Raw genomic sequence first — 27,488 nt, forward strand, 5'->3', positions numbered from 1 at the left:
GTGAGCGGCCATCCAGAGGCCAGCGACTGATCTGCCTCGCCTGGGAGGAGCGCAGTGATGGTGCCAACTTGGGCCAGTGAAGCAGCGTCCTCCGCGGCTGGACTGAGGAGCAAGACGACAGTGACTTGCCTGTTCCCCTTCCCCCAGTTCCCCAGCACTGTTCCCTTCCCCCCAATTCCCCAATAAAAATCTTTTAAAAAAAGCTATAAATAGGCAATTCACAGAAAGAAAAATATAAATGGCCAAGGAGCACATGAAAAAAATGCTGAGCTTAACTAATGATCAGGGAAATGTAAATTAAAATCACAATAAAATATTAAAAAAAAAAGAGTAGAAAGCAATCCAGTTAGTAAACAGACAAACACATGAAGAGGATATCAGATGGCAACGACCACATGAAAAGATGGCCAACACTGCCAGCCATTAGGTAGGTGCAACACACACCCATCGTGAAACCACCACACGCCTGTCAGGATGGCTAAAATAAAAGACAACACCAGATGCTGATGAGGCTTCGGAAAGCTGCATCTGTCTTAGGTTTCTGGGGTGAATGGAAACTGCTGGGGCCACTCTGTAAAAGAGTGCGGCAATCTCTTTAAAGCATCACTATGCAACTTCGGTATCACCCAGCAATTGCACCCCTGGGCATTTATCTGAGAGAAACGAAACCTGTATGATTCCATTTATCTAATGTTTTTGAAATAACCATATTTTAGAAATGAAGAACAGATTAGTGGTTGCCAGGGGTTAGAGATGGGGGTGGGGCGGCGGATTCATGAGGGAGGCATCTTGCAGCGATGAACTGTTCTGTGTCTTCACTGTGGTGATGGATATGCACAGACACACACACACAATCGCATACACACACACACACACACACACACACACACACACACACACACACACCGACATATACACACAGACATACGCCCAGATCCACACACAGACGCAGACACACACACAGACACACACACACAGACACACACACACACACACACAGACAGACATACACACACACTAGTACAGTAAACTGAAGCAATCTATATAAGACCAGTGGGCCTCATCATTGCCCGTATCCTGCTTGAGACGCTGTACTACAGTTTTGCAAAATGTTATCATTAGCGAAAACTGGGCAAAGTTTACAAGAGGCCTCTCTCTGCATTGTTCCTTGTGACAGCATGTGACTCCACAATTATCTTAATAAAATTTTCAGTTGAAAAAAGTATTAGTCCCATAAGAATGCTTCCGAAATCATAGTTCTTGTGACTACATACACCAAACAGAACCTCACAACCTCATTTTTGTGGTTCTTTTTCTCAGCAACCGTCTGTGTGGTTGATGATGGCTCCTGTCCTGGGGATGTGGGAATGGGCCCCGGAAGTGGTTAGGCCGAGCCCTCAGCCCTGCTGCCCTTCCCCCAGGGCATGCCTGTACCCCGAAGATAACACCCCCTTACACACGTCCGAGGGGCTGCTGAAGTGCTCTCCCAATTCACAGCCGATGGCTTGACTCCTGGTGGGATAGAATGGGGTGCAGACTCTGGGCTCTTGCCCGGGGGCTCTGACGCCTGCCTGGCTGGCTGGCCTACTTCCTGTGGCTGGTTCTGACTCTTGGTGGGCGCCTCCAGGTACGGCCTGGCAGCAAGCAGCTCTCACAGGTCCCATTGCTCTTCCCCACAAACCAGGAGCAAGGTGAGATGCAGCCCCAAGGTCACAGGCCCAGGAAGCAGCTGCCCCAGCCTGGGAAACAGCCTGAAACTTTCCTATGACCAGGAGGAGTTGGTGGGAGTGGCTGCGCTCCCCCAGAGCCCCCCCTGGCGGCCAGGCCTGGAAGTGTCCAGGTTTCCTCTGAAGAAGGCTCTCTGAAGGTGGGTGAGATAAACCAGCAGCCATCTGGACCCAGGGACTGTCCCACTCCCATACCTTCCTTTTTCTTGCCTTTTCCTCTAATGTGACAAGAAAAAAATTCTGACATGTCCTAAATTAAATTATAGCAGGCTGGAGGGTTCAAGGAAGAGACAAGGGGGTTAATGAGCTAACAACTGCAGAGCAAAACCAACGTAAGACTGCCCACACTCCTGAGTGTGTGTTGGGACTTTGAATTAATTTCCAGGGGGCTATTTCCGTGATTATCTGAAACAGCCAAGCACCACTGCCTCCAAGAGCCTCTACTTCCTGCTTCCGCATGAACGTCGCAGACTGGTGGCCATCACCAACCCAAAGGTGCAAACCCCTCTTCCTCAGGGACTGTGCACCTGCCCAGAGCTGCCCTGCCTCACCTGCTCCCACCCCCTTTAACTAGAGCCAGTGTGAACTCCTTCAAAACCGCTCACATCCATCGTCCCCGAACTATTTCCATAAAAGCACCCCTCAGCTCCAGGACAGAGGACATGTCTGTCTTTTCCACTGACCCTGCTGCTGGTGGTTCAGACGGCACGCCTCAGGACCCGGTCCTTTCGGGGCTAGCAGATGGCGCAATAAACCCCTGTTTTCATAAAAAGCTGTTGGCCATGAAAGTTTTTTTTTTCGCATGTGCCTCCAGGATGTGAGCACGGAGCTTTCATACTGGGTTGGGAATCATTCGTATTCTACAAATTCTAAGGTCCCGACCTGGTGCCTCATGCACAATGTCCCTGCCTGAAGGTGACCACCTCTGCTGGACACACACACACACACACACACACACACACACACACACACCCCAAGTACTAGGGGAACATGAAGAATGACCTCTCTACGGGTCCATGAATTCTGGAGAAATTCAGGTTATGTAGGCAACCCGGAAGAGATGAGTGACCAGAATGCAGCACGCCTCCAGAGGTGCCCACGAGCAGACACATGGGCAGTGGCCCTACACAGCTCTGCCGGCTGCCATGCAGAGAACATGGTGTCCCCAAGTCACCAAAATGGCAGCAGGCTAGTGAGGTTTCCTTTTTCACACTGTGGGAGAAAACATGGCCCAATGAGTGAATTTGTCTAAATTAACTGATCTGAAGCCGGTGTTGTGGACCATCATGCAACGGGAACTTGGGTCTTTTTGATCATCTCTTTCTTTCTATGTCACTGGCACGTCCCTGCGCCTCCCAGTGGCGGGAGGCCGGGTCATCAGGAATTTGCATCTGCCCATTTGAACAGGACGCGGTTCTTACCCCCGCATACCAAACCCCGTGCTGCTATGTTGGGAAGTCTCAAAGCCATGTAACTGGACATGGAGACCAGCACTATGGCATCCACACCTGGCACTTTTTCAACCACCAGTGGCTCCTGGGCTGGTTCCTGTGACAAGTGGCAGGTCTGCAAACCCAGGTGTCCGCGTATCTTCCTGCACCACTGCAAACAGTTTCTCCACGTGAGAAGTGGAGGGCAGAGGTGTCTGCAGGTGTCCTCAGATCCTGGCCAGAGGCCCTCCTCTTGCGAGAGGGAGGCAAGTGACAGTTTTCATGGCCAACTACAGCATGTACGATGTTGACCAATTTCTAACACTCTTTTCCCCCAAACTTTCTGTAGTACCATTAGGTCTTCTATAATTCTTCTCAAATTGGTTAAATAAGGCCATATCAATACTAAAGTACTAGAGAGAGGAGCCGTTTCCCACGACCCCGTCCTGGACATCAGGCCCAGGTGGGGCTCCCCTCACTCACTAACTTGGGACATGCGTGCCCCCCAGTTGCTCCTTCAGGTCCAAGCCACCAGGGGAAGCAGCCCACCTCATCCATGGCACGTTCTTCTGGCTGTTTCTCCGGCTGCAGGGCAGGTGCTCCAGCCACAGCTTCCTCTCTGGGCTCCCGCTCTGGCCTGCTGTGAGGTGTGAGGCAGGAACTCAGCTGTGTTTACGGGGAAAAAGGATCAAAGAGCCCCACCCATGACCCTCCAGCTGGAGCCGGCAAATGTCTCCACTGAGACCAAACATGTTGGGAGGGGGGAGAAGTTGATCACCACTTTGAGTGACTAATATGGCCCCAATAGGCTCAAGCTGCTGGCACAAAGTCCCTTTAGACTCAAATGCCACAGAGTGTAGTTTTTCATTTAGTTAATTGCTTGGATTCCTGCTGGTACGATGCACCTGGTGCAAATCCTGAATGCCTCACTGGCCCGATGTGTGGTCTCGGGCAAGTCCCTTCACTCTCACACCTCAGAGTGCTCAGCCACAAGATGGAACTCCAATACTTCCTGTCCCATAGGCTTGTTGTGACAGTAAAACCAGTGAGTGTATGAAGCATGTAGAACGGTGCCAGGCACGTGGCACAGGCGGACTAACAGCCTGCCTTTAGCATCTCCCAAGCCCTTTTGAAAGAAGATTGTGAGACGGCAACTATTTCTTCACAAAATTCAATCATAATTAAAAGCGAATGAAACCACCACAGGCTAGAAATATGTGTCTGCTGACCCACCGTCACGTTTTCTCAACTGAGGTTATCACACATGAAATCTTTTATCTTTTCACCACGTGGATTGTCAGTCCATGAGTTAGCACTACTTTCAAAGAGATGCAGGCAAAACCACTTAAAATGAAAATGATCTCATCCCTTCCTGACACATACAGAGATCTGTGTGGTGACTCTGATAGGGTGGGGAACATTTAAATATTTTTGCTCAATGGCCATTTTGCCGTTGTCTCTCCCACCCCCTCTTCCTCCATCCCTGTCTCCGGCCTCCCTGGGGGGCTCACTGAAGCCACTCCTTCCCTAGGCACCTGAACCCATCCTGCTCTCCTTGAAACTCACCATCTTCCCCGCTGTCGCCTCAACACAAAGCAGCACATTCACGCTCTGATGAATTCACGTGGCATAAAGTGCCCATGGACAAGGATTCCTGACCAAGTAACCTGTGTGTGCTATGGGGACTGCAGAGGTGTGTGGCTAAGAGGACACTCTCTAATCCTGTGATTATAGGACCCTACAGAGAGGCAGGGAACCCTCTGGCCTCCTGACGCCACGTGACTGTCTCCTCCGTTTGCCTTCTGGACCCGTTGTGTGGGGTTAGAGGGCCCTGGCTTGTCCCAGTATTTCTTTTGTTCTCAGTATTTCTTTTTTTTTGTTCTCAGTATTTCTTTTGTTCTGCTTCTGCGCCTTGTGATGTAATATGAGATCACTCTGATCTGCTGAGAAATGTGTTCTAACAGAAAAATGCAAGACCCTCCAAGCATATACAAGAGGTCAAAGCCATCGAGCCTCCGGAATCAAGCTTGTGATTTCAGTTTACATGAGCTGTCGGTACACATTCAGACAAACACTGACTGATGAATGCACTCAGAGAGCAACTGTCCTTTGCAAGCAAGGAACAATAAAACAAGTGCTACAAAATAGAGTAGAATTAACCTTAAACTAATCACTTAGAGATTAAGTTCCCACGTGCAAAAACAGGTCTTGGAGTAGAAGGTCTTGGTCGGGTTCTGGTGCCTAGGGCTGAGGAGCTGTGGCCAGTGATATGTACAGTGACAAGTGCCTACAGGTCTGGTCCGGCCCGTCTTCACCGAGAGGCTAAAATCTCACTCGCCGTTCTCCATTTGTGGGACATTTGCTCATCTCGTCAATGAGGCTGAAGGATCCCTGGAGCAAAAACCAAACGGACAAGTAGGGAAAGGTAGCACTACGGAGGTGTTCCTGTGTCGTTCTTAGTGAAGGTCAGAAAGGCGCTCCAAGGTCATTTTAATCCAAAGCCCCAGTGGCTTGTCAGAGGTGTTATAATAGAAGCAAAGTGTCCTAGATGTAGAGGGACACCAAGATGCCCCTCCTTTTGGCTCTGCTATTGGTGCCAGAAAGCCAAGCATTGAACCAAAGTTTCCACCCAGCAATCCATAGTGGGACCAGATGTCTCCATCGTGGCGGGAACTCAAGGTGGTGGCTTGTGCCCTTTGTCTTCAAGTTTTCAGGTCCCTCTAGAAATGAAAACATGGGTGTTATCTATTTAGCATTTCCAGCCAGCTCTCCAACATTAGGACTGAGTGAACACCTGCATTTTACCCTGAGGGGGGCATTGGCTCTTCTCCCAGATTAATGGGGACAGAGTTGGCTGCTGCTGGAGGAGGCCACCAGCTCTGCACGGGTCCCAGGCAAGTGGGGCATGGCCGTCCTCCCCGTAGGCACCTCCCACCCTGCCCGCCTCTGCAGTTTTCACCACCGACCTGAGATTCTTCCCATAGTTTCCACGTGAACTTTCCAGCTCTTAGCACTGTGTTCCCAAGTCCCAGCCTGAGTCAGGGCAATTTTGTTTGAAGCCCCAAGTAGACAGAGAAAACCACTGCTGCAGCTGGCAGTACCACCAGCTAATAAGTGGGGCATTCCCCTCCAGAAGTGTGAGCTCTTCGAAGGCCCTCACCTCGATGTTGAAAAGGAACAACTGAAAATTCAGACCCCACACCTCTGAAAAGCCTCTTGTGGGAAAGGAAGCCTCTTCTGGGTCTTCCCGGGGTCATTTGAAGACAGACGAGCAACACAGTGTGTCTCACACTGGCCTTCGTGGGCCGGAGGCAGCTGAGGACTAAATGCTCCTGGACGTCAAGGGGCCCACCCAGGTTACAGATGAAACGGCTCCTCCAGAGTCGTGGGAAGAGTGGAAGCCCGCGCAGGGAGCCACAAGGCCTGCGCCTGGACTCTCAAGGTGTGTCCTGCAGACCACGTCCATCAAAGGCACCAGGGCCCCCACCCCACAGCTCTGACCACACCCTCTGGAGAGGGCTCCTGGGCGTCTTCCATGTCCAGACAGCCGGGGAGTCCTGTGTACCCCCACATTGGGACTGTGCCAAACCTGCTGTGCAGTGTGGGGGTGCCTAGGGCTCCCCGGCCAAGAAGTGTATGCTGGAGCTAGAATCATGCTCTGCCCTGATTAGCTTCAGGGCCTTAAGTGGGTCCCCTCACCTTTAATATTTGGACGGTCCTAGGCCTGCCCCCAGGAGGGCCCAAAGGGAAATGGGCCGAGAGGTCGTTCAGCACCACGGCTAGCAGGCTCCCAGGGTGGCGGTGGAGCGGTGCCTGCTGCACCCAGCCCCCTCGACAGCGTGAAGCCTGGGAGCTGGTTTCTTTCACGTGCACCTGTTTTAAGCTCAACTTTCATGCTGAGTAGCTCGGTCCCAGGACCCTCGGTACCTGTGTGCAGCCCCGCGGAGGGCGCACTTCCATGGCTCCGTGGGCAACTTGGGGCCCCTCCACCCCCATGCCCACACAGCTGCCCGCACCCCAGGCTCTTCTCGTGGGCCATCGTCAGCCGCAGCGGCGAGACGCCTGCTCTTTCCAAGCCTAGTCTCTGCTGCCTTCTGAGAGGCTGATGGGTTTTGGCTGACTTTTGTGCTGAAGAGCTTAGCGCTGGGCCAGCCTGCCGATGAATGACAGTATGAGCCCAGCAGATGCTTCCTGGTGGGCCTGTCTTCCAGCATTTGCTGCCCTGCCACAAGCTGCCAGCCAGGCTCAGGGGCAGGAACTCTGTGTGCCCACAGAGGACACGCAGCCACACAACAGCAGGGCTGGGATTCAAAGCCAGCCACGCCCCGGGCCCAAACCATTCCCTAGCCTCTCATTTCAAGCAGAAACTCCCCCAGGAAGACGTGGAAAGGAATGCCAGAGGCGCAGGAGGACGAAGGAGGGAGAGAGGGGAAGAAGGGAGGACTTTGGGGTGACAGGAATGTCTGAAATGAGACAGAGGTGGGTGCTGCACAGCATAGTGAGCGTGCTGAGTGCCACTGGGCTGTTCGCTTGAAAATGGCTTATTTCATGTTATGTAAATTTTGCCTCAACTAAAAAAAAAAAAAAAAGTCTTTGAAACTGGTCCAAGATGTGATGTGGAGCTCAGAGTCGGAGCTCAAGTCAGCCAGGATTTGCCCAGCGCCGCAAGGCGGAGGGCGCCCTGCCGTGCGGTCCCGCCCAGCCCGGCCTCCCGCCCTGACCTTCGGACCACCGCGCTGGGACCTGGAATCAGCGGGGTCACCCTCCTTGTCCCTGTGTGTCCCGTTCTGCCTCCCCACCATCTTCAGGGAGCCCCCTGCCTTCCCTGGTCTTGCCAAGCCAGCCTCACTGACCTGTCTTCCTCTGCCAGGCCCCAGGCCCCGGAGGGGCCCCCAAAGCACAGAGCTGCTCAGTTGTCTCCTGATCAGAGACTCCCCATTCCATCCTTGGTTCCCGGCTAGGTCCAAACCCCTCAGTGGGCATTGGGGGTTACCCCCCCCCCACCGGACTCCCCCTTGTCCACCTTCTATTCCATGCCTGCGATGCCCACTGGACTGGTCCCCACCCCTAAGGGCTTCTGTCAACTGCCTCTCCGCTCACCGCCCCCCCTTGGCAGAGACAGAATCCCACGGGCCTATCCCATGGGCTGGACCACCATACCAGAGCCTCGTGTACCCACCCTGCCAGGGCCACAAACACACAAAGCCTCGCCTATGGGATTAGCCTGCTCACGTCCAACACCCAGGAGCCACAGAGTCACTGCTTGCCAAATCAACAACTGACTGGTCACTCTCCAGCTCCCTGCACAGCAGGACCAGGGGCACTAGAGGTGGACTGACCGGGCCCAGCATGAGCGGGCGGGCGCTGAACCCACCTCCAGCTGCTCGTGAATCCAATCCAAGAAAGAGGTGATGCGGGTGTACACCCCGGGCTTGTTCGCATCTGCACAGCCGATGCCGAAGCTCGTGGCGCCCACCAACTTCCACACCCTCCTCTCCTGACACACGAGGGGTCCCCCGCTGTCTCCCTAGATGGCAGGGAGAGAGACTCAGGGCGACAGAACAGGCACCGCCATGGCTGCCCCTTGTCTAGTGCAGGGCTCGCCCTTCACTGAATCGCAAAGTACGGTGTGAGGGTAGCTCTGCGTTCACCCCCAGCCCTTCTAGAACTGACTCAGCATTCCCAAAAGTGAGGTTCTTTATCCCTCGGGGGGTCCCCCCAGGTGTCTCCCTGCCAGATTCTCCACGCACTGAACCCATGAAGGTCAAGGCAAATGCACGTAGCCAAGGGAACGCTCTCAGAGGGAGGGTCTGCCTGGCCAGGGGGCGTTAGCTGACCCCTGGAACAAGGCAGTATTGGAGTCTCGCCCACTGTGGCTTCAGAGGCCCACATTCATGGGTTCCCACCTGTCTCCCACCCCCTTCTGTCTTCCCAGAAACTCTGAGGACAGGGGCTGGGGAGGGAAGCACCCCGGAGACCTCTCCCTCCGCCCAGTGCCCAGGCAGAGTGGGCACGCTGGGTAAACACGGGCCCGGCCAGCCAGGAAAAGGACTGCTATCTTGTGCAAACTTCTTCCCCACACCCTGTAAATTTGCTTTTCAGTCACAGGGAAATGCTGACGGTGGCCTGTCCCACGGGCTGGGTCACCATACCCCAGAGCTCCGCCGTGCCCACGACCGCAGTCCCCAAAGGTCACCACGGGCCCCTACCTGGCAGCTGTCCACGCCGCCTTTCAGGTAGCCAGCACAGACCATGGAGGGGGAGATGATGCCACCGTACACGTCCCTGTGGTTGCAGATCTTGTTGGAGATTAGCGGCACAGCTGCGTGGTTGAGGACCGGGGAGGCGTCACCTGTATCAGAGCAACAGGGACATGCAGTGAGGGGAGCCCCACTCAGAATTCAGAGGCCACGCCTGCCGGTGGGTGGTGTGGGGTCTGCGACAAGCACCCACCAGCCCTAGGGCTCCCTCCGCAATGATGGGCCATGCAGGCCCTGCCGCTCAGGCCCAGGCCACCCACTTCCTTTAGGGGACCGACTCGGGAGGAGGTGGGGAAGTTGACCTCCCCAGAGCCCATCCTGCACCAAACACTTGATCCACACCAACCCGTTTAGTTCTCAGAGCAACCCAGGTCACAGAGGGAAACTGAGGCTCATGAAGGTCACACATTCAGCTTCTTCATGGAACGTTGGGGTGGTCGGCAGAAAAATGTCCTCCCAAAACGTCCATATCCCATTCTGCAGGACCTATGACTATGTCACCTTACATGGCAAAAGGAACTTTGCAGATGTGATGAGACCATGAGAGGGGGACATGATCCTGGGTTATGAGTGGACCCAGGGGTGTGATCACAGGGTCCTTGAAAGGGTCAGAGGAAGAGATATGGTGACAGAAGCAGAGATCAAAGGAGAGGGACTGAAGGTGCTGTGCTGCTGGCCGTGAAGACGGACGAGGGGCCACGGAATGCGGGGCCTCTAGAAGCGGGGTGGGGCAGAGAAGGGCTCTCCCCTGAGCCTCCCAAAGGAAGCAGCCCTGGCTACGCCTGAATTCCAGCCCACTGAGACTGACTTAGGACCTCCGCATTCCACATCTGTGACAGAATGCATTCCTGTCGTTTTAAGCCACTGAGCTTGGGGTCATTTGTTGCAGCAGCAACAAGAAACTAACCTACCTGCTGGGGGTCAGCCTCACCACCAGCCCAACGGAATCAACACCCGCTGGCTTAACTTGTTTGTAAACCGGGATATCTTTATGTTCTGTGGGCTCGAAGGGGGCCCACCCTATCCCCATTACTCTAGCAGGCATCCACAGGTAGTGCGGGAGTCTGCGCGCCTCAAAAACCTTTGTTTTGACTGTTCTATGAGAGTGAGCTGCACCATGTTTTCTGCAGGGGTTGCCCAGTCCACTCACATGTCCACCAGCCCTGCAGTGGGGGCTGCCTGGCCATGAGCTTGGGGTGAATGTGGTACCTGTCCCTTCTCACCCCACAAGGATCCAATGAAGACAATGAAATAATCCTCTTTGGGAACTCCAAGTTAATGAATGCCACCATGAATAGGAATGTGAGTGGGGAGCAGGAACGCGGAATCCCAGGCCTCCCATCACCCGGTCATGGGGACCCAAGCAAGTGGCTCAGTGTCCCCCAGTCTCCCCGCCCTCATGATGGGCGGGAGAATAATAACCCAACAGGGGCTGCTGTGAGGAGCAGACGGTGTCGCATGGAGACGGTCAGCTCAGCACCTGGTAGGCGGTGAATAGACCCGAAAGCATTTGTGGGAGAAGCTTCCAACATGGGCAGGAGGGGACAGCAGCCACATGAATGAGAGCCTGCACGGCGGGGAGGGCAGACCTTTGGGTAAGCCCCCCTGTACCTTGGACATTCAGGAGCTGGCAGACTCAGCTCAAGAGAAAAGTTCTGAACTTCCTGTCTTGGGGTGACTTGTGCACCCCTCCCCTGAAGCTTGTCCACCTGCAACCTTAGAATGTGACCTTATTTGGAACAGGGTCTTTGCAGGTGTAATTAAACTAAGAATCTCAAGATGATACCACCGTGGATCAGTCTTAACTCCAAAGACCTCTGTCCTTACAAGAGAGGGAGCTGAGACAGAGACATGCAGGGAAGGCCACGTGAAGACCGGGACAGAGACTGGACTGATGTGTCCACAAGCCGAGGACACCAAGGACAGCTGGAGCCACCAGGATCCAGAGAGAGGCCAGGAACGGACTCTCCTGCAAAGGAACTTCCCTTGCACCACCAGGACTTGGACTTCCAGCCCCCAGGCTGTGAGAGAGAACATGGCTGCTGTTCAAGCTACTCTGCTTATCGTAATTTGTTACAACAGCCTCAGGAAACGAATACTCTTCCCACTAACAAGGAAAGCAATCGAGGGAAAACCTAAGAATTGTGACCACATGTGCCCCACACTGATGAAAGGATGGCATGTACTGTTCTTATGAACATTACTAATTATGTTATGATTCCAGCAATAAGGTCCTATCTGTTTGCTTTTTTCTACTTGACCTTTGTAGGATGAAATAACACACGCACCAAAGTTTCACAAGACAGAAGTTCCTCACCAGTTACAAACCTCTGTCTTCTGAGTAAACCTTGAGTGGGTTCTCTGCTGGGCGCCTATGAACAAGGTTAACACAGCGGGAGGAAGAGGACGGAGGAGGTGGGAGGAGAACCTGGTGCATCGGTGACGGTCCCGCCACCAGGACGCGTCCACAGTTCTCCCTCATGATTTAGTTCTCCCCTGAGAAAGTCTGCGATTTCACGTCCCAAGACAGATGGAACCATGACTGACGACCCTCTACTGCTCGGCTGACTGTGTGTTTGTTGGAGCAGGTGCTCCCGCCCCTGACCAGGACACGTGGGCATCCCACTGGAACGTTCCATTGGGACACTGCGGGGCGCCTGGCAGTGTGGACGTCCACCCCTGGACTCAGAATCCCGATTTCAGGCGACTAACCTCCTTCCTCGGTGGCGCCCCATCCTGACGTCCAGCACATTTTCCCATCAGGAAAGTTCTCTTCAGAGTTGGGCAGACAAACTGGTTGGGTCATCTCTGTGTAGGGGGGAAGCAACAACTGTCAGCCTACTGAAACAGCAGTCAAAGGAAACAGCCTCATCAGCTCCCCGAGGCACGCAAGCGTCTCCCAAAACAAGGTCCAGCCCTCGGTCCCCTGAAAGTTGTTACCTCTGCACAGCCCTCCACACACACACACACACACACACACACACACACACACACACACACACCACAGCCCTACAACTTTGAAACAACCCCAGACTGTGGCAACTTCAGTGAGTCTAGGCCAGGGGTCAGCGTGTTTTCTGTTAAAAGGCAAAACAGTGAATATCTTAGGCTTTGCAGTGCAGGTGGTCTGTACTGCAGCCGCTCAACTCTGCCACAGAAGGATGAACACAGCCACAGGCAACAGGAAACAAATGGGTCTGGCCGTGTTCCAATAAAACTTTATGTACAAAAATAGGCAAATGGTCAGACGTGGCCCACAGGCCATCGTTTGCCTACTTCTGGTCTAGGCCGTGGGTGCTTGCTTCACAGCACATCACTCCATGAATATTCCTATCCCTCCTGACACACCTGAAGGCCCCAGGCCCTCCTGTCCATGTGGGCTGTGTCACATAAGCCCTCCACCTATGTCAGTGTCACAGCTGTCATGAGGCTTTCACATGGATACATCCTGAGATATGCTACGCTCTTCTTGGCGTGACAATAATGGAAAAGTAGCGAAAGATGAAGGGGAGGGTTTATTTGAATTTTTATCAAAGTACAGGTGTTGGCATCTCGTGTTGTATAATCAACTATCATTAATAACAGTTAACAAACGAACACTACCATTACAATTTCCCTTTGTTTCTCTAGAAGCGTTTCTTCCCGAGTGAGAGTGTTGTGTGCAGAGCGTTACGTGTGCCGCGTGAGAAACCCGCTGAGGGCTGTGCCAGCTCACATGTGCCGCTGGTCTCATGCCAGAACTGGGCTCCAACACGGGGCCTTGTTCATTCCACTGTCTGCCTCCAAGCTGCCAGTAGCGCTTGGGAAAGGGCAGGGGGCTGGAATTTACTGAGGAGTAGGCTCTCAAGGCTTTGTTTGCATCTGCAAAAAGTTTGCAAGTTCTATCCTGAGTGGCTTTTCTGGGTGTTTTGTAACCTGTAGAGGTCAGATCTTCACATTTCCCGTGGAGAGACGGAAACTATTGACCTCAGCAGCAGGTTGGGAGAGAAGGTTTCTGAGTACTTCAGGAAGCGGAAGACGCCCAGTATCTTCCAGCTCATAAAGAAATGGCCGCAGGGCGGGCCCCGCCACAGCCGGCTGGCCGGCCTGGGAAGCACGTTTTCTTGGCCAAGATTGAGACACTGGACACGTGGGTGGCACTGGCAGAGGACTTCACCACCACTAGCACCAGACAGAGAAAAGCTCTTTGTCCCCACAGGACAAAGATCCCCTTCTACCACCTGGAGGTACCAGGTGACCTGGCCCGAGGAAGTCTCTTTCATCTCCGGGTGGTACCAGCAGGAAGAAAGTGACACTGGTGGGAGCCCCAGTGGCACCGGACAAACCAAGTTCACGGAAGTAGAACCAAACAAGCTCGAAAATCAAATTATCATCAGAACCACAGCCCACAAAAGTAGGCTGAGGGCTGCAGTGACCCTGAACTGAGTGACTGCCTGCTAAAACTGAAGATGTACATCGGACCCAGTGTCTCCTAACATAGTGACCCAAATGCCCAGAATGCAACTGAAAATTTCTCATCATACCAAGAACCAGGAAAATTACCCCTTTAATGAGAAGAGGATCAACTGATGCCAACACTGACATGAATCAGGCGTCGGAATTACCTGACGAGGAACGTACAGCAGTCGTCATAAAAATGCTTCAACAAGCAATTACAAATTCTCTTGAAACAAATGAAAGCGACAGAATGACAAAGAAACCGGGACGCACCGTTGAAGGTGAGGGGCCCCGCCAGCTTCATGAGGGCAATGTCGTTACCCAACCTCTTCGGCTTGTACTTGCTGTGGTAGATGATTTTTTCCACCAGGTAGGTGGGGGCTGGGCTGTCCAGCAGGGAGACCAGGCCCACCTGGATTGCCCACGACTTGGGGAGGTACAGGCTGCAATGAGAAGGCCGAGAGGGAAAGCAGGTAAATGCCACCCGCATTAGCCCATGGACGCTGGGTGTCCCCACACGCAGCTCCAGGCAGATGGCAGATGTCCCACGGCCCTCCTTGCCGATGCTCGAATCCGCCTTGGCCCCCACGCCCTGCAGAAGCACAGACCCACAGGTGTTTCCTGCAGCACCTCACCCCCTGCACCTCTAAGCTCAACCTTGCTGATTGTGAGGGGTCCATCGGGGCCCATGGTCCATCAGACAGCAACCAAAATAGAGGGAGGTAAAAATAGCAGGGCCTTTGGGGTATTTCCTGTGGTTTTCTTCTGTGCTAACCTCCCCTGTGAGAGACTGCTCTGGGGAGACTCACTGCCCCCACCCACCCTGCACCGTCTCTCACCCTCTCAGCCACAACATGGCCCACCGTGATCAGCTACAGGAAGACCTAAGACCTTTATGTTGGTGGGTTTCCTCCTGCACGAGAGCTTCCTTCATCCTCTCTCTACCTTTTCTGTAAGAACTGCAGATCTAAGGTCTACCAGCCAATGATGATGGCTCCATGGTGAGCGCAGAGGGTCCCTCCATGTGGACACTATTGTGACGATCTGGCCTGGACCTGCTGCTGACCACCCAAATCCATCCCGTCCCAATGCACCCTGGACCGGACAGGTCTGTGGAAGGTGAGTGACCATACTCACTCATAAACACAGTGGGCAGCGGTGACAATCCACAGGGGGGTGATGATGGAGCCCCCACACAAGTGGTAGCCCTGGAACTGAAGGCTGGCCTGCCAGGGCCACTGTGCAAGCGAGGACATGTTTCCACCCACGATGCGGGCGCTGTAGCCTCTCCTCAGACCACAGGCTGTGGGGGAGAGGGGGACAACGGTTGGGGGCTGATCCCACAGACCTTTCTGGGAAAAGTGGTACTGCAGCCACTGACCTCTCCTCTCTGCCTGACACCCTTGCCGCCCTTACGGAGCTCACAGCCCGGGAAGAGTGCTGCAAAGGGGGGGTGGTGCAGGGTGCGGGGTGGAGGGTGGGGGCAGGTCACCAGAGACATGGGACGAGAGGAGTGTTGTGGGGGTGCAGTGGGAAGACCCTGTCACAGGAAACAGCCTGATGTCGGCAGCACCCCTGCCCGAGATGCCCCAGGGATGACAACACCCCAGGAGCGTGGGGAACCTTCCGTAGCCCCATCGTCCCCGACACAGGTGCTGGTGTGCACCTGCCTCACTTCTCCAGACCCAACCCCTGCAGCGGGAACCTTCCCTGCTGCCAGGAACAAGGGGCGCCTGCTTAGGCGGGGGGTCTGGGCACCTTGCAGCCTGTGCATGCTTTCCCATCGAGGGAGCAGGGGACAAAGTCAGGCCCCTGGAACCACTACAGAGTGACAGGACATGCACCGTTGTTGCTGGGAAGTCACTTTGGGCACCTCCCCCACCTGGCAGGTGAGACCAGGCTGACACTGCTCCCCTCCTCCAAGGTGGGGTCCACAGAGCTCCCAACTGGCCCTCAGGAGGAAGAACTCCGGTTGGTCGGATCAGAGGAGGGGAGGGGGCAGGGGTGTGTGAACAGGCTCGCACTTCCATCCTCCCTGCGTTTCTGAACCTCTTACCTGTGCACTTCAAGGTGACCACGCGCCCCGATGCACACTCCTCCCTAAAGTGGACAAAGCGTGGGCTTAATGACAAACACCAAGGCCTGTGTGACATGAACTCTTTTTAACTTAATCTTGGGGTAAAAGAAAACCGCTTCCCCTTCTCTTGAATACAGATTACAGTTTTAGTCTATGCAACAAAACCATGGGCATGAGGCCGCAGATTCATGAAAAACACTCGACTACAGTGAAGCGTTGTATATGTGGCAGGCTATTGAGCACATCTAAGGTGTGTGCAGCTGATGGTAAGAGATGTATAATAAGCTATGCTACGCAAACACATGCTGGGGTCATTCGTGTGTCAGTTTTACCCCGATGTTCCTCACTGACCCGGGGGTGGGGGGCACAGAGTGCCTATCAGATGAATGGCGGGCTCTCCTGGCACGAAGCCCTTGCAGCCTGGGACACAGCCCCCAGGAGAGGACCCCTCCCGGAGCAGGGATCTGACTGCCCCAGAAATGATTTGCTCTGTGCTCCCCCTGCGTGGGTGGGAGCCAGGCACCTGTTTCCCCACAACCCACCCGGGGCGCCTTTGTAACTTTTCCTGCCTCCAGGGCCCCAGTCCTGCCACGAGGTGAGCTGTCCCTATGGATTGCATGTGGGTCCAGGGGTGACTGTCAAGCCCAGGATGGACAGGCTGACAAGATGGTATTTCCCGGGGCAGAGAACACACTCCCCTTGGGGTTTGGTCCACGGTGGAAACAGGTACGGAACTTGAGTTCAGAATACCTGACTGTATCTCCACTCACCAGGCAGGCGGCCCCTCTAAGCTTCAGGCACCTGACTATCGTTCCAGGACACTTCGTTCTACCTTCCTCGTGAGTTGTTGGGGAAAACATGGAATGTAAACGATGCGCATGAAAGGACTTGGTGGAAAAGGATACGTTTCTTTCTTAAGTTCCTTCTTCCTAATTTCTTCCTCCCTCTCTCCCTCCCTCCCTCTCTCCCTCTCTTCCTTCCTCTCTTCCTTCCTCTCTTCCTTCCCTCTTCCTCCTCCCCCGCCCCCAAACGCATCTGGAGTGCCCACTTCCTGGCAGGCACAGTACTACATTTATGGCACCAAAGAGTAATCTCTGTTCCGCCTCTGCCCGCCTGCCTCCCCGTCTCTGCGCGCCACACTGGTGGTTGGGGGTAGGTCCTTGCACCCAGCCGGTGTGCCCACCCCGGCTAACCGAGGTGGCCAAGCCCCACCTTGCACTTGAAGAAAACACTCTCACGCCTCTTGAGTCCTTGGGTTGCTGAGCACAGCTTTACAAGTGCAGGGATGGTGACACAGTGCCAACAGCAGCCCCGCCGGGCACTTACCTCATGTACACCGCGTGGTGCAGAGCGGTCACTTTGTCATCTGACAAGAGGTGGTTGATGGAAACGAAGTCCCCTTGGAACTGCTCCTCAAGCGAGTCCACTCTGAGGGTGTCTGAACTGACATAGCTGCAAGCACATTGGGACCGCAGGCCTGGCATGTGAGAGGTACTCTGTGCTTCAAACCAACCTGTGCCCAAGTCAAAGCATCGTCCTGGGGACATGTCACTCTGTCCCCCCAAACTGTCATTGTGCCCAAGTCACAGCATCACAGGTATCGTATTAGGGGGATGTCATGGTGTACCCCCAAACCGTCAGTGGTTTCCTCTTGCCAATTTATCAAGATGTTCCAGACCTGGTGAGTCTGGGACGGTGGCCCCTTCTGATCCCCACCCCACGACCCCATCCGCGCAGCATGGGCACCCGTTTCTGAAGGAGCTGGGGGTTCCCCTGGCACGTTCAGCTGAACTGAGGCCTGCTTGGCCTGAAACAAGCCCTAGAGGCACCAGAACACAGAACTAAGTGGGTGTTTTCAGGTGGGCATCAAAGTCGGAACACTGAGCACCCCAAGAACAACAGGTTGGGGGGAGTGAAAGACCTTCCTCATCTGCCTAGCGCAGGCGCGGGTCCCCAATGGAGGGAGAGGCAAACACATAGCAGGAAGAGTCCGGAGGCACCAGGAGCGAGCAAATGGTTAGGTGTCAGGAAGTGGGGCGTCAGGAGAATGCCGGTATAGGAGTGTGGGGAGTCAGAGGATGGGGGTGGCGAACAGCCCTTTGCCCCTTTCTTCAAACAAAACGTGAAGCAGCTGGCCTGCCTCATGCGCTAACACAGCAGCTACGCGGAGTACAAAGTTCCATCAGGTTTGGGTTTTGAGGAAATGAACCACGGTCGTGGCAGTGACCCGTCCAGCCCTGCCAGGCTGCTCCGCCCGCCGCTAGGGCAGTGTGGCGTGAGAGAGCTGGGTGGCCTGGGCTGCACGCGGGCGGGACGTGCAGAGGGACCCCAGACGCCGCGAATGCAGCCCAGGAGGCCGCAAACTTCCACGTGGGGCAGCAGCCCCGCCACAGACCCTCCCAGGGCGCTCCTGGGCACCAGGCTCGCCTCTACGTGCCTCACCGACCCTTTGTAACGGGTACTGTTATTGTCCTTATCCTCGAGGCATGTGCCATCGAAAGGGCCCGGGGGAGCACTGGGGTTGGAACCCAGGCACCCGACTTGACTGCCCATCCTTGGTGAGTCACAGATGTCTGACATGGGAGACAGCAGCGCAGAGAAGACCAAAGGAGGGCTTGAAAGAAAGACGTAGGAAGAACAAACAAGAGAAAATACAGCAGCAAATCCTAGAGCCGAAGCAGCACACGGGGAAGAAACGGAAAGTTGATCGTGAGGAAAACTGGCCATGCCGAGGAGACAGGCTCCCCTCAGAGGGAGTGGGTTCAGGGGAGAAGGGCTGCCCCACCAGAGACCCGAGGGTGGCGCCGGAAGGGGAGCCCTGCAGAACTGAGAAGAGGTCTGGGGCCAGGGGGTGCTCCAGGAGGGAGGGGAGGGGAAGAGAAGAGGGTGGCACCCCTCGAATCTGAGGAAGGGCCTGGAGGGAGCAGAAATCCTGACCTGGATGCTTTCAGCTGTTTGCAGTGACAGAGTGTGTGTGTGTGTGTGTGTGTGTGTGTGTGTGTGTGTGTGTGCCTCTGTGTGTGGTGTGTGTGCTGTGAAAGTCCTCCTTATCGATGAGGAGGATCATCTGCAGAATTCTTGCAGGCACTTGTGTGGGTGTGTGCTGTTGTCACTGAGCAGGAATGGCAGCTGATTTCTGAGTCACCGGGGACAAAGGGGCAGATCTCAGCGGGCCTTCAGGGTATCGCTGGCTTTGGAGAAAGGAGCTGAGACTATGACGCACCAAATCTGAGAATGAAGGTGCCTGGAGAATTCAGAACAGTGAGGCACCCTTGGCCCCACTTCCTGGGGTGCAAACAGGAACACTGTTCCAAGTTCATCTTTGTCACTGTGCTCACTTCCTACGAGGCGTGTGGCACTCAGAAGCCTGCCTGCTTTGAACCCAGGATCAAGAGCAAAGAGGGAAGGATGGCATCACGGGCTCCCATGGAAGAGGGCAGTTGGCAGGAGGAAGAAGGAGGCACAGAATCGGGGTGAAAATGTGTCACCCCAATGCAAAAAGCCACACGGACAACAGCCAACACTGAAGAGTGAAGACTCACGACACCAGTTCTTTCTTCTACATGTTGCTAAACAACTGTTTTGACTACCATATTTCGCCGTGTATAATGCACTCCCATGTTCTTGGCCCAAACTTTCAGGGGAAAAAACCTTCTGTTTTCATTATTTAATTCAAATTTTTAAATTTTCAAAACAAAAAGGTACTTGTTTTTTTGTGTTATAAAGAAATTTTAGCATTTATTTATTATTGCACTTTTAACTCATAAGCATAAATAAAAGGATGAAAGGCATTTATATAGATATTGAATTAATGCTACCCATGTGTAATGTGCATCCTTATTTTTCCCTCACAAATTTGGGCAAGAAAAGCACGCATTATACACCGCAAAATGCGGTAGCTATGTTTTCACCAAACTGCTGAATTTTGCACTGTGTTCCCTGGGGCTCCTTAGGAAGCGTGCGTGGATGAAGACGTGACCACCAGGACAAGCGGGGTGGTGACAGGCAGCTACACTGCAGCTGTGGCCCGAGGACCGGGGGTTTGGTCTTCTGCTCTGAAGCCCTTTATTGCATATTTTCGTCTAGGTCTGTCCTGGCCCTGAGACACCCCAAACGTGCCATTTCCTGTGACCCTGAGCAGCCACTCAGCACGTCAGGGCCTTGGTTATGCCTTAAAGTGGGGGTAACGTCAGGCAGCGTGGTGTTGCCATGACGGTGCAATGTGGTGAGTGACAGGCGAAGCAGCCTGTGAGCGCCCAACTGGACCTTCATCATTATCACTATTAATGCTTTATTTTACCCAAAGGCGGGAAGTCCCTTTTCAGTTAATTACCTTGGAAACCCCAGCTGGCCACAGGCGACGTTAGCGTGGTGACCTTTCCAGTCGTCAGAGCACATGGTCCTCCAGACAGCAGCTGTGAACACCTGGAGCACGCCATTCTGACCGCTCACACGGACTGGCCAAAACACGGGCACAGCAGTCCGTGAGTGGCCGGCGGAGCCCTGAGGCCATGGGCAGAGATCTCTCTGAAATGATCAGCTCAGAACCCCCCTGTGCTGAATCGCCCTCAGCGCCCCCACCCTCACGGGACCCTTTTCCTGTCTGGACGCCCTGAGCTGTCTTGGTGGACCCTTCTTAGAGCTCATGCAGTCTCCCCGATCTAATTTAAGCTCCGTGGAACTGCCCTCCCTTAACTCCCAGCCCAGGATCTCCAGGGGCGAATGCCGGTTGGGTCCCAGTTGAGGACATGACCTGACACTGGCATCAACTTGGACCCATTGCACAGATGGCAAAGGCCAGGGTTGGGCTGTGCTGACTTCCTCCCACATCCACAGTGAAGAGGCAGGACCTCACCACATCGGTACTCGTCCTCCCCGTCTTTGCAGTCGAAGACCCCGTCGCATCGGGCCGTCAGCTCGATACACTTTAAAGACGACCGGCACCTGTATTTCCCGGAGCAGTCGAAGTGGACTGAGGACAGGGGAAGACGGGAGTGTTAGCAGAGGGGGGGAGGCATGGGGGGGGCTCACCAACGTCAACGTCCCCCTGCCCCGTGGCCCTGAGCTGGCCCATCAATCACGAAACCTGCATTGAAAGTGCACCTCTGTCAGCAGCCAGCCGGTTTCTCCCAGCCCAGTTTCTGTTCCCAATTCCAGGGGGTGGGGCTGCTGCACCCCACTTGGCCTCACTAAGTGGCCTTGAGCTACAACCTGCAGTGAATTCAGACGCTGGAGGGCTCCAGGTGAAGAGACAAACTACGTGGCTGTGGGCTGACTGGCTGGGCCGGCTGAGCAAGGAGCAGTGAGGGAGGGCTCTCACCCCCAACAGCCCTGTCGCCTCTGCCTCGGCGCACAGAGTGAAGGACCACACCACTGAGCAGATGGAGAATTAAACTGATCTGTGATCCGGTTAATTGAAAGAGAAAATGAGAGCTTGTTCTCTATTAGAGACCATCCAAATGACTCGCTTTCTCAAAAGCGACAAATATATTATACTTCTTTTACAAATAGCAGGCATGCTTGGCCTTGTGTGAATGGCCTCCTTGTCTTCTTCACCCAGTCCTGCGCCTCCCTCCTGCTGCGGGATTCTATTTCATCAGCTGCCTTGGGACACTGCTAACTGGGCAGGTTCCATGGTGACAAAGCCCCAACCATGGCCAGAGGCCCCTGCTGGGCCCCAGGTTGGCTTTACATCCATGCAGGCAAATAAAACTCAAAGTCGGCCAACGCGAAGGATATTTGCCTCCTTACAGTAAGTAAGGCTGGGCGGCAGCCCCACACTGGGGCGGCGGGAAGCTCATGAAAGTTTAAGCGCCTGAACAGGTAGAGCGCCTACTAAATAATGAATTGTACTCACTGCCCAGACCAATGGCCAGAGCCAGTATCAATGCAATGAGTCCAATGACGATGACCGGGAAGAACTTCAAAGGCAGCAAGGACAGGATCTGTGCAGCCACTGCGTCCGCGTCTGGAGTCGGAAGGAGAGAAATAGCAGAACGCCACAGGACGGGGAATTTCAATAAAAGAACACTTAAAGTGTTCATTCCCTCCCCTCAGCTCAGAGAAGTTTCCAGCCAAAGAAAGTTCCCTTCATTTAGAAAACCACCGACCAGGGGGCACATTCTCTAGAAGTTCAGACCCACACTCTGCAACCCTGACCCACTGCTGTCCATTTTGGATTAGGGGGTGCTGTTATGGGTTGAAACGTGCCCAAAAGATATGTCCAAGTTCTAATTGCGAGTACCCCAGAATGTCATCTTATTTGGAAATGGAATGTTTACAGAGGAACAGAGGTAATCAAGTTCCAATGAGGTCATTAGCGTGGGCCTTAATCTAATATGACTGGTCCTTAGACAAAGGGGAACTGTGGACACAGAGACAGACACACACACCAGGAAGATGAGATGAAGAGACACAGCGGGTGATGAAGGCAGAGATCAGGGTGATTCCTCTACAAGCCAAGGAACACCAAAGATTGCCAGGAAACCACCAAATGCCAGGAAGAGGCAGGAAGGATCCCCTGCGGGTTTCAGAGGGAGCATGAACTGTCAACTCCTGGATTCCGGGCTTCTGGCCTTCAGAATGGTGAGACAATAGATTTCTGATGTTTGAAGCCACCTAGTGTGTGGCCCCAGGAAACTACTACAGAGAGGAAGTAGAACCCCAATCTGTAAGACATTTCCCAACAGAGGAGGGCAACATGTCAAACCCAAAAGGGAACTTTCAGGAGAGGGAGAGTGGGACCTCTGAGAGGGCCACTAAATGACGCAGCAGGCCATTCTCCACGGGTCTTGTGCACAGAGACACTGATGGCTATAGTTCCAGAACATCTTTCTGAAGATGTTGGCAGAGCAAACAGCCTTAGAAGATAGAGCTAGGTTCTTTCTCTAGGGCAAGGGGCAGGTTTATTTACTGTCCAGCTTAATAAATATAATGTCTTCCTTTGGGGAAAAATTTGTGTGGGTCTGCTTGTCGCCCGTAGTGAAGATTCATATTCCTTTAGCTGTGGGTTCCTCAGCTGTAATGTAGACCCACTGCATGTGCAACGTACACCTGCACTGCTACACATCACCTCCATGGGACTTGGTGTACAAGGGTAACTGACTCAAATAGTACGTGCTTGCCACTCGTGTAGTAACAAAGTCCTTTGTCTCTGACCCAGGGGTCTCATGTCTTCTGTCAACATCCATGGCATTGTGGCAGGTTGACTTGTTAGCTTGCAAGTATGTTAAAACCTCAGACCCTTCCCAGTTCTCACCTAAAGGACCAAGCAGATTGGGTGGAAAAGGACATGTGAGGAGCATGAAGAAACCCCAAAAGTATGACCGGGAGAATTTGCATCAGCACCCTTTTCTCTCTGAAGAACAGGCCATTTCATGCAAATTAGCTCATCAATCCTGAAAATACATCTATGCTCAAGTTGTATTTAATTAAAATTAGGAAGGTTAGAGTGGAGGAAGGGGAAAAAGGCTTCCAAGCATCACGCCACCACTCGGGACAGGGCTACCCCTGCCTCACTTCTGGTCTTGGAGATGTTGAGCCGAAATGTCTCCCATGGAAGAGCCAGTAAGACCTTTCCCTGCCTCTCTGTGGAAACCCACAACTTCACCCTCTGGCAACAGTGTGATTATTAATGGCCAATATCACTTGAGGCTGCCTAACAAAGAAGAGAATTTAAATATAAATATGGGGAGAAAAGAAGTAGAATGGAGGAAAAGGAGAAAACAGTGAGCAGAAGTAAAGGGCCGGCCCCTTCACTGTTCTGCTGTGATGGTGCCCTGTGGGCGTGGCTGTGGCCCCACCCCCGCCCTGTTCTGTCTTGGAGGGTGTGACTGGAATAAAAAGTAAGATGCACAGCATCTCTCCAAAGAAGGAACACAAATGAGAAACAAGCACAGAAAACCTTCAGCCTCTCTGGAGATGAGAAAACCACAAATTAGACATAATTAAATACCAACTTCGCAATGACATCATCATCATCATCATCATCGTTCCCACTTTGGTCCAAAGTGAAAGAAAATAGACCTCCACTTATAGTCCATAGGAATATGTACTGTGTAAACTTTTTGAGAGTCAAATTTGAAATATGTACCTAAAGCTTAATATAGATGGAATTTTTGACCTAGTAATTCCACTTCTAGGAATTTATCCTAAGATGTCATCATAGATGTACACAAATTTTTACCTACAAGAGGGCTTAGAGGAGTGGCATTAAAATACTGATGAATGGGAAACAGCCTAAATGTCCAACAGAGGAACTGGTGAAATAACAAATGATACTTAAACGATAGAGAAAGGGTGTCAGCAAACTTTCTCTGTAAAGGGACACATAGTAAATATTTTTTATTTTATGAACCATGTGGTCTCTGTCGCAATTACTCAACTCTATTAATGGCATGAAACAGTCATAGACAATATGTGAATACATGGAAGTGTCTGTGTTCCAATAAAACTTTATTTATAGAAACAGGCAGTGCAGATTAGGCCCATGGCCGGTAGTCTGCCAACCGCTGAAGAATAATTATTTAATGCCATGGAAAGATGAAGATGATATTGCTTAGTTAAAAAGAAAAGCTTCAAAATAGTCCAAATAGGATATGTCACTTCCAAAGGGAAACATATGCATAGATCTGTTGATAGGAAAAAGGGAAGAAATTCAACAACAAAGTGCTAATAGGGTTATTCCTGAGTAATGGTAAAATTGTGGGCAATTAAAAAAAATCTTTTTGATTGTATTTTCTAATTTTCTATAATGAACAATACATTGCTTTACTTAAAACAAAAAGTTTAAAAAAGCTTTTGTTCCCTCCCACGACTAGGAATTCATCATGAGAAAATAATAAAAAATTAGCAGAGAGGAATATGTATAGTGCTGCTGTGTTCATGTTATTTATATTATAAAAATACTAGAAACAATTATATGTCAAATGGTGATAAAACGGCTATGTAAATTACATACCTACATGATAGAATGTTGTGATGCTATAAAAAAAAAGAGGCATTTATAACAGCCAAGTAGCACATGGAAAAAACACCTGTCTCCATGTGAACTATGAACTTACAAGCAAGGACAGGAAGAGAATGAATGCAGACATTAAAACCAGGTAAACTGGAGAGATCGGGTGGCCGCAGGGTACTTTTAAAATGTACATTTATGTTAATTTTGGAGTCATATTTTTAAATTGTGTCTCTTCTTTTACTTGAAATGTCTCCCCCCACCTCTCACCCTCTTCACCAACTCCCCACACCAACACCACATCAATTGCCCGGTGGTTTAAAAGGAATCAGCAGGGTAACCCCCACTCCACGCTTTCTGGAACCTCAGCCAAAGCCCCTCAGCAGAGATCCCTCTTGCCAGCCCCAGAGGCAAGTATTCCTGACGGCATCCAAGACCAGCGAGCCACAGCTCACCACAGCAAGTCCTGATGGGCTCTTGCCAAAAATATCCTAGCTGGACAGGCACTATGAAGCCCGCTGTTTCTCCAAGCACTTGTGACCTGTTTACAAACCCGGCTTTCCTTCCTTGGTCCTCAGGAGCAACTCCATCACCTGCTATCGGATTTTAATCTAGGCATTGAATACCTTCAGTGACATCTGGTTTATGTTAAATTTTCTGGAAGGATTGGTGAGCCCAGATTCTCAGGACTCCCCGTGGGCTCAGAGATTTCCTGGCCAGGATCTGACCCGTAACGCCCAGGGAGAGTTGGAGCCTCAACTTTTGAAAACTTCAACCCAGAGACGACAAGCACATGTGTCCAGGGAGTCGCCAAGGGGCCGAACAGAAGGGTCCCCCTCGAATGTCCCTTCTCTGGGGGATTCTGTAAACCAAGGAAACGCATGTGTCCCACTGATGAATGTAAGGACTCCACTCAGCCGCATTTGTCATCTGGGGTGGGCGGGAGTGGGAGACAGAAATCACACCTGGGTCCACCTACCTGGCGTAACAGGACTTATTTTCAAATCATCAAGGCCAAAAAGCGACCTGAAGGAGAAGGGGGCCTCAGCGGCGGGCGGGTCATTCTCCCCCATGGTGACGATTTCAGGGCTTCTGACTTCTGGCTCCACCTCCACCTCCTTCACCAGGAAGAACAGAAAGTGTTTGCGCCCCCATTTAGTGTTAGCATCAGACGCATCTTTGTCGCATTAAATCTTTGAAATCCGACAATCCACATAAAGCGAATTCAGTACCGATTAATAAAAAAAAAACTGTCCAGCGGGAACACATTGTTTTCCAAGCCACAGCCGATAACAGAGAAACTTCTAGACTTAGTGAAAAACAATGAACTTAATTGTGCTAAACTAATGACTTTCCCAATGTTTGTTTGACCAAATCTTAACGTCAATTGAGTACATATCTTCAGAGATAGGCTCTTTTACCGTGAAGAAGTTACTGTACCATTCTTTTTCAGACTATAAATTACGTTCAAAGCATGTTCCTTCTCTTTTTTGTCATTGCCATTTGTCCCACGTAAACTAGACCCTCTGCCTGCGCATGTGACATGCCAACCACAAACATAAGATTTCATACTCACATGTCTGCATCCCCAAAATGTCCATGGCACCAGGGAAGGGACACTCACCCACAGTATTTGCAGCTTCCCGTAAGCACGAGCCTTTCCCAGCTCGCACAGGCATGACCTAATTACGGATAAAACTATCCGGGCCCTGGGGTGCCCAGTCCACCCCCCCACATAGCAAAGGGAGGAGTGGCTGGGGACCGCGGGCCTGCACCACAGCTACACTGGGGCTCTGTTTCTTCCAAGAGAATCCCTCCTATCACAGGCCAAGAGGCTAAAGGCTCAGGAAGTTTTACCCAGGAACTCTAAGAGGGGCGGAGGGAGCAAGGGAATGGCCGAACGGTCCAACTAAATTCCAGTTCACTCTCCCACATCTCAGGCATGACTTGTCCAGGAACCTGCCTCCTCAACGTGCTAAACCCAGAGGCTCCAACAGGCACAGAAACATAGGTACTTAGAGCACCTGCTTGTATTTTCTGTTCACTCCTTGTAATATTTGAAATTCAAAAGGAAACTATCAAGCCATTTAAAACAAACTTTGTGTTCACACTCTTTCACATGATCATAGGAAAATCTAAGCAAGACGTCAATGCGCTAAAGACGTTTATTTCATTTCCATCACAAGGATAGCTTTGAAGAATCTCTTAGAAAACTAATACATTCAGTCAGCATTTTTTACATTGATGCTTGCTGACACTGGATGGTTCCTATCAGCATGTGGCAAATTAAACAGCTTAGCTTTATAACAAGAAGAAAAATAAATGATAAAAACGCTTCCTGAAACATTGAACCCTGGTAAGGAGGTCCTTTCCCAACAGGCCATCGTTGGCAGGTTTCACAACATCAAGAAATGTTGAGGAGTCATCTTTTAGAGACAGCTACTCGTTCCCTCCCCCCGCCATTTTACTCACCATTTCTGGAGCCGCCATCATTAAGAGCAGAAATAATTTTCTTTTTCATTATAAAAGCAAGCGTGTTGGTAAGCAGGCTGCCAACAAGTTAGTCCAATCGGGAAATATTTCCACCAAGTCACTCAGCCT

At 52.3% G+C, this 27,488-nt stretch overlaps 1 protein-coding gene across 3 annotated transcripts; it reads right to left on the reverse strand.

The window, feature by feature from the left end:
• Nucleotides 1-4,363: 4,363 nt before the first annotated feature.
• Nucleotides 4,364-27,444, reverse strand: TMPRSS3 (transmembrane serine protease 3). 3 transcript variants are annotated; one of them, XM_019666010.1, is made up of 13 exons: nucleotides 27,360-27,444; nucleotides 25,867-26,005; nucleotides 21,789-21,899; nucleotides 20,787-20,903; nucleotides 20,265-20,388; nucleotides 17,258-17,383; nucleotides 15,911-15,954; nucleotides 14,992-15,157; nucleotides 14,128-14,297; nucleotides 12,130-12,225; nucleotides 9,367-9,509; nucleotides 8,532-8,684; nucleotides 4,364-5,877 (listed from the first exon to the last, which is right to left on the reverse strand). In XM_019666010.1, the coding sequence occupies exons 1-13, from the start codon at nucleotides 27,378-27,380 to the stop codon at nucleotides 5,860-5,862; spliced, it is 1,428 nt and encodes a 475-aa protein (XP_019521555.1). In that variant the 5' UTR covers nucleotides 27,381-27,444; the 3' UTR covers nucleotides 4,364-5,859. The 3 variants fall into 3 exon arrangements, with proteins under 3 accessions (XP_019521555.1, XP_019521556.1, XP_019521557.1); XM_019666011.1 differs by lacking the exon at nucleotides 27,360-27,444 and adding an exon at nucleotides 26,464-26,568; XM_019666012.1 differs by lacking the exons at nucleotides 21,789-21,899; nucleotides 25,867-26,005; nucleotides 27,360-27,444 and adding an exon at nucleotides 21,018-21,089.
• Between the last annotated feature and the right edge of the window lie 44 nt (nucleotides 27,445-27,488).

This window comes from Hipposideros armiger, unplaced genomic scaffold, assembly GCF_001890085.2.
Source record: "Hipposideros armiger isolate ML-2016 unplaced genomic scaffold, ASM189008v1 scaffold_458, whole genome shotgun sequence".
Classification (NCBI taxonomy): domain Eukaryota; kingdom Metazoa; phylum Chordata; class Mammalia; order Chiroptera; family Hipposideridae; genus Hipposideros; species Hipposideros armiger.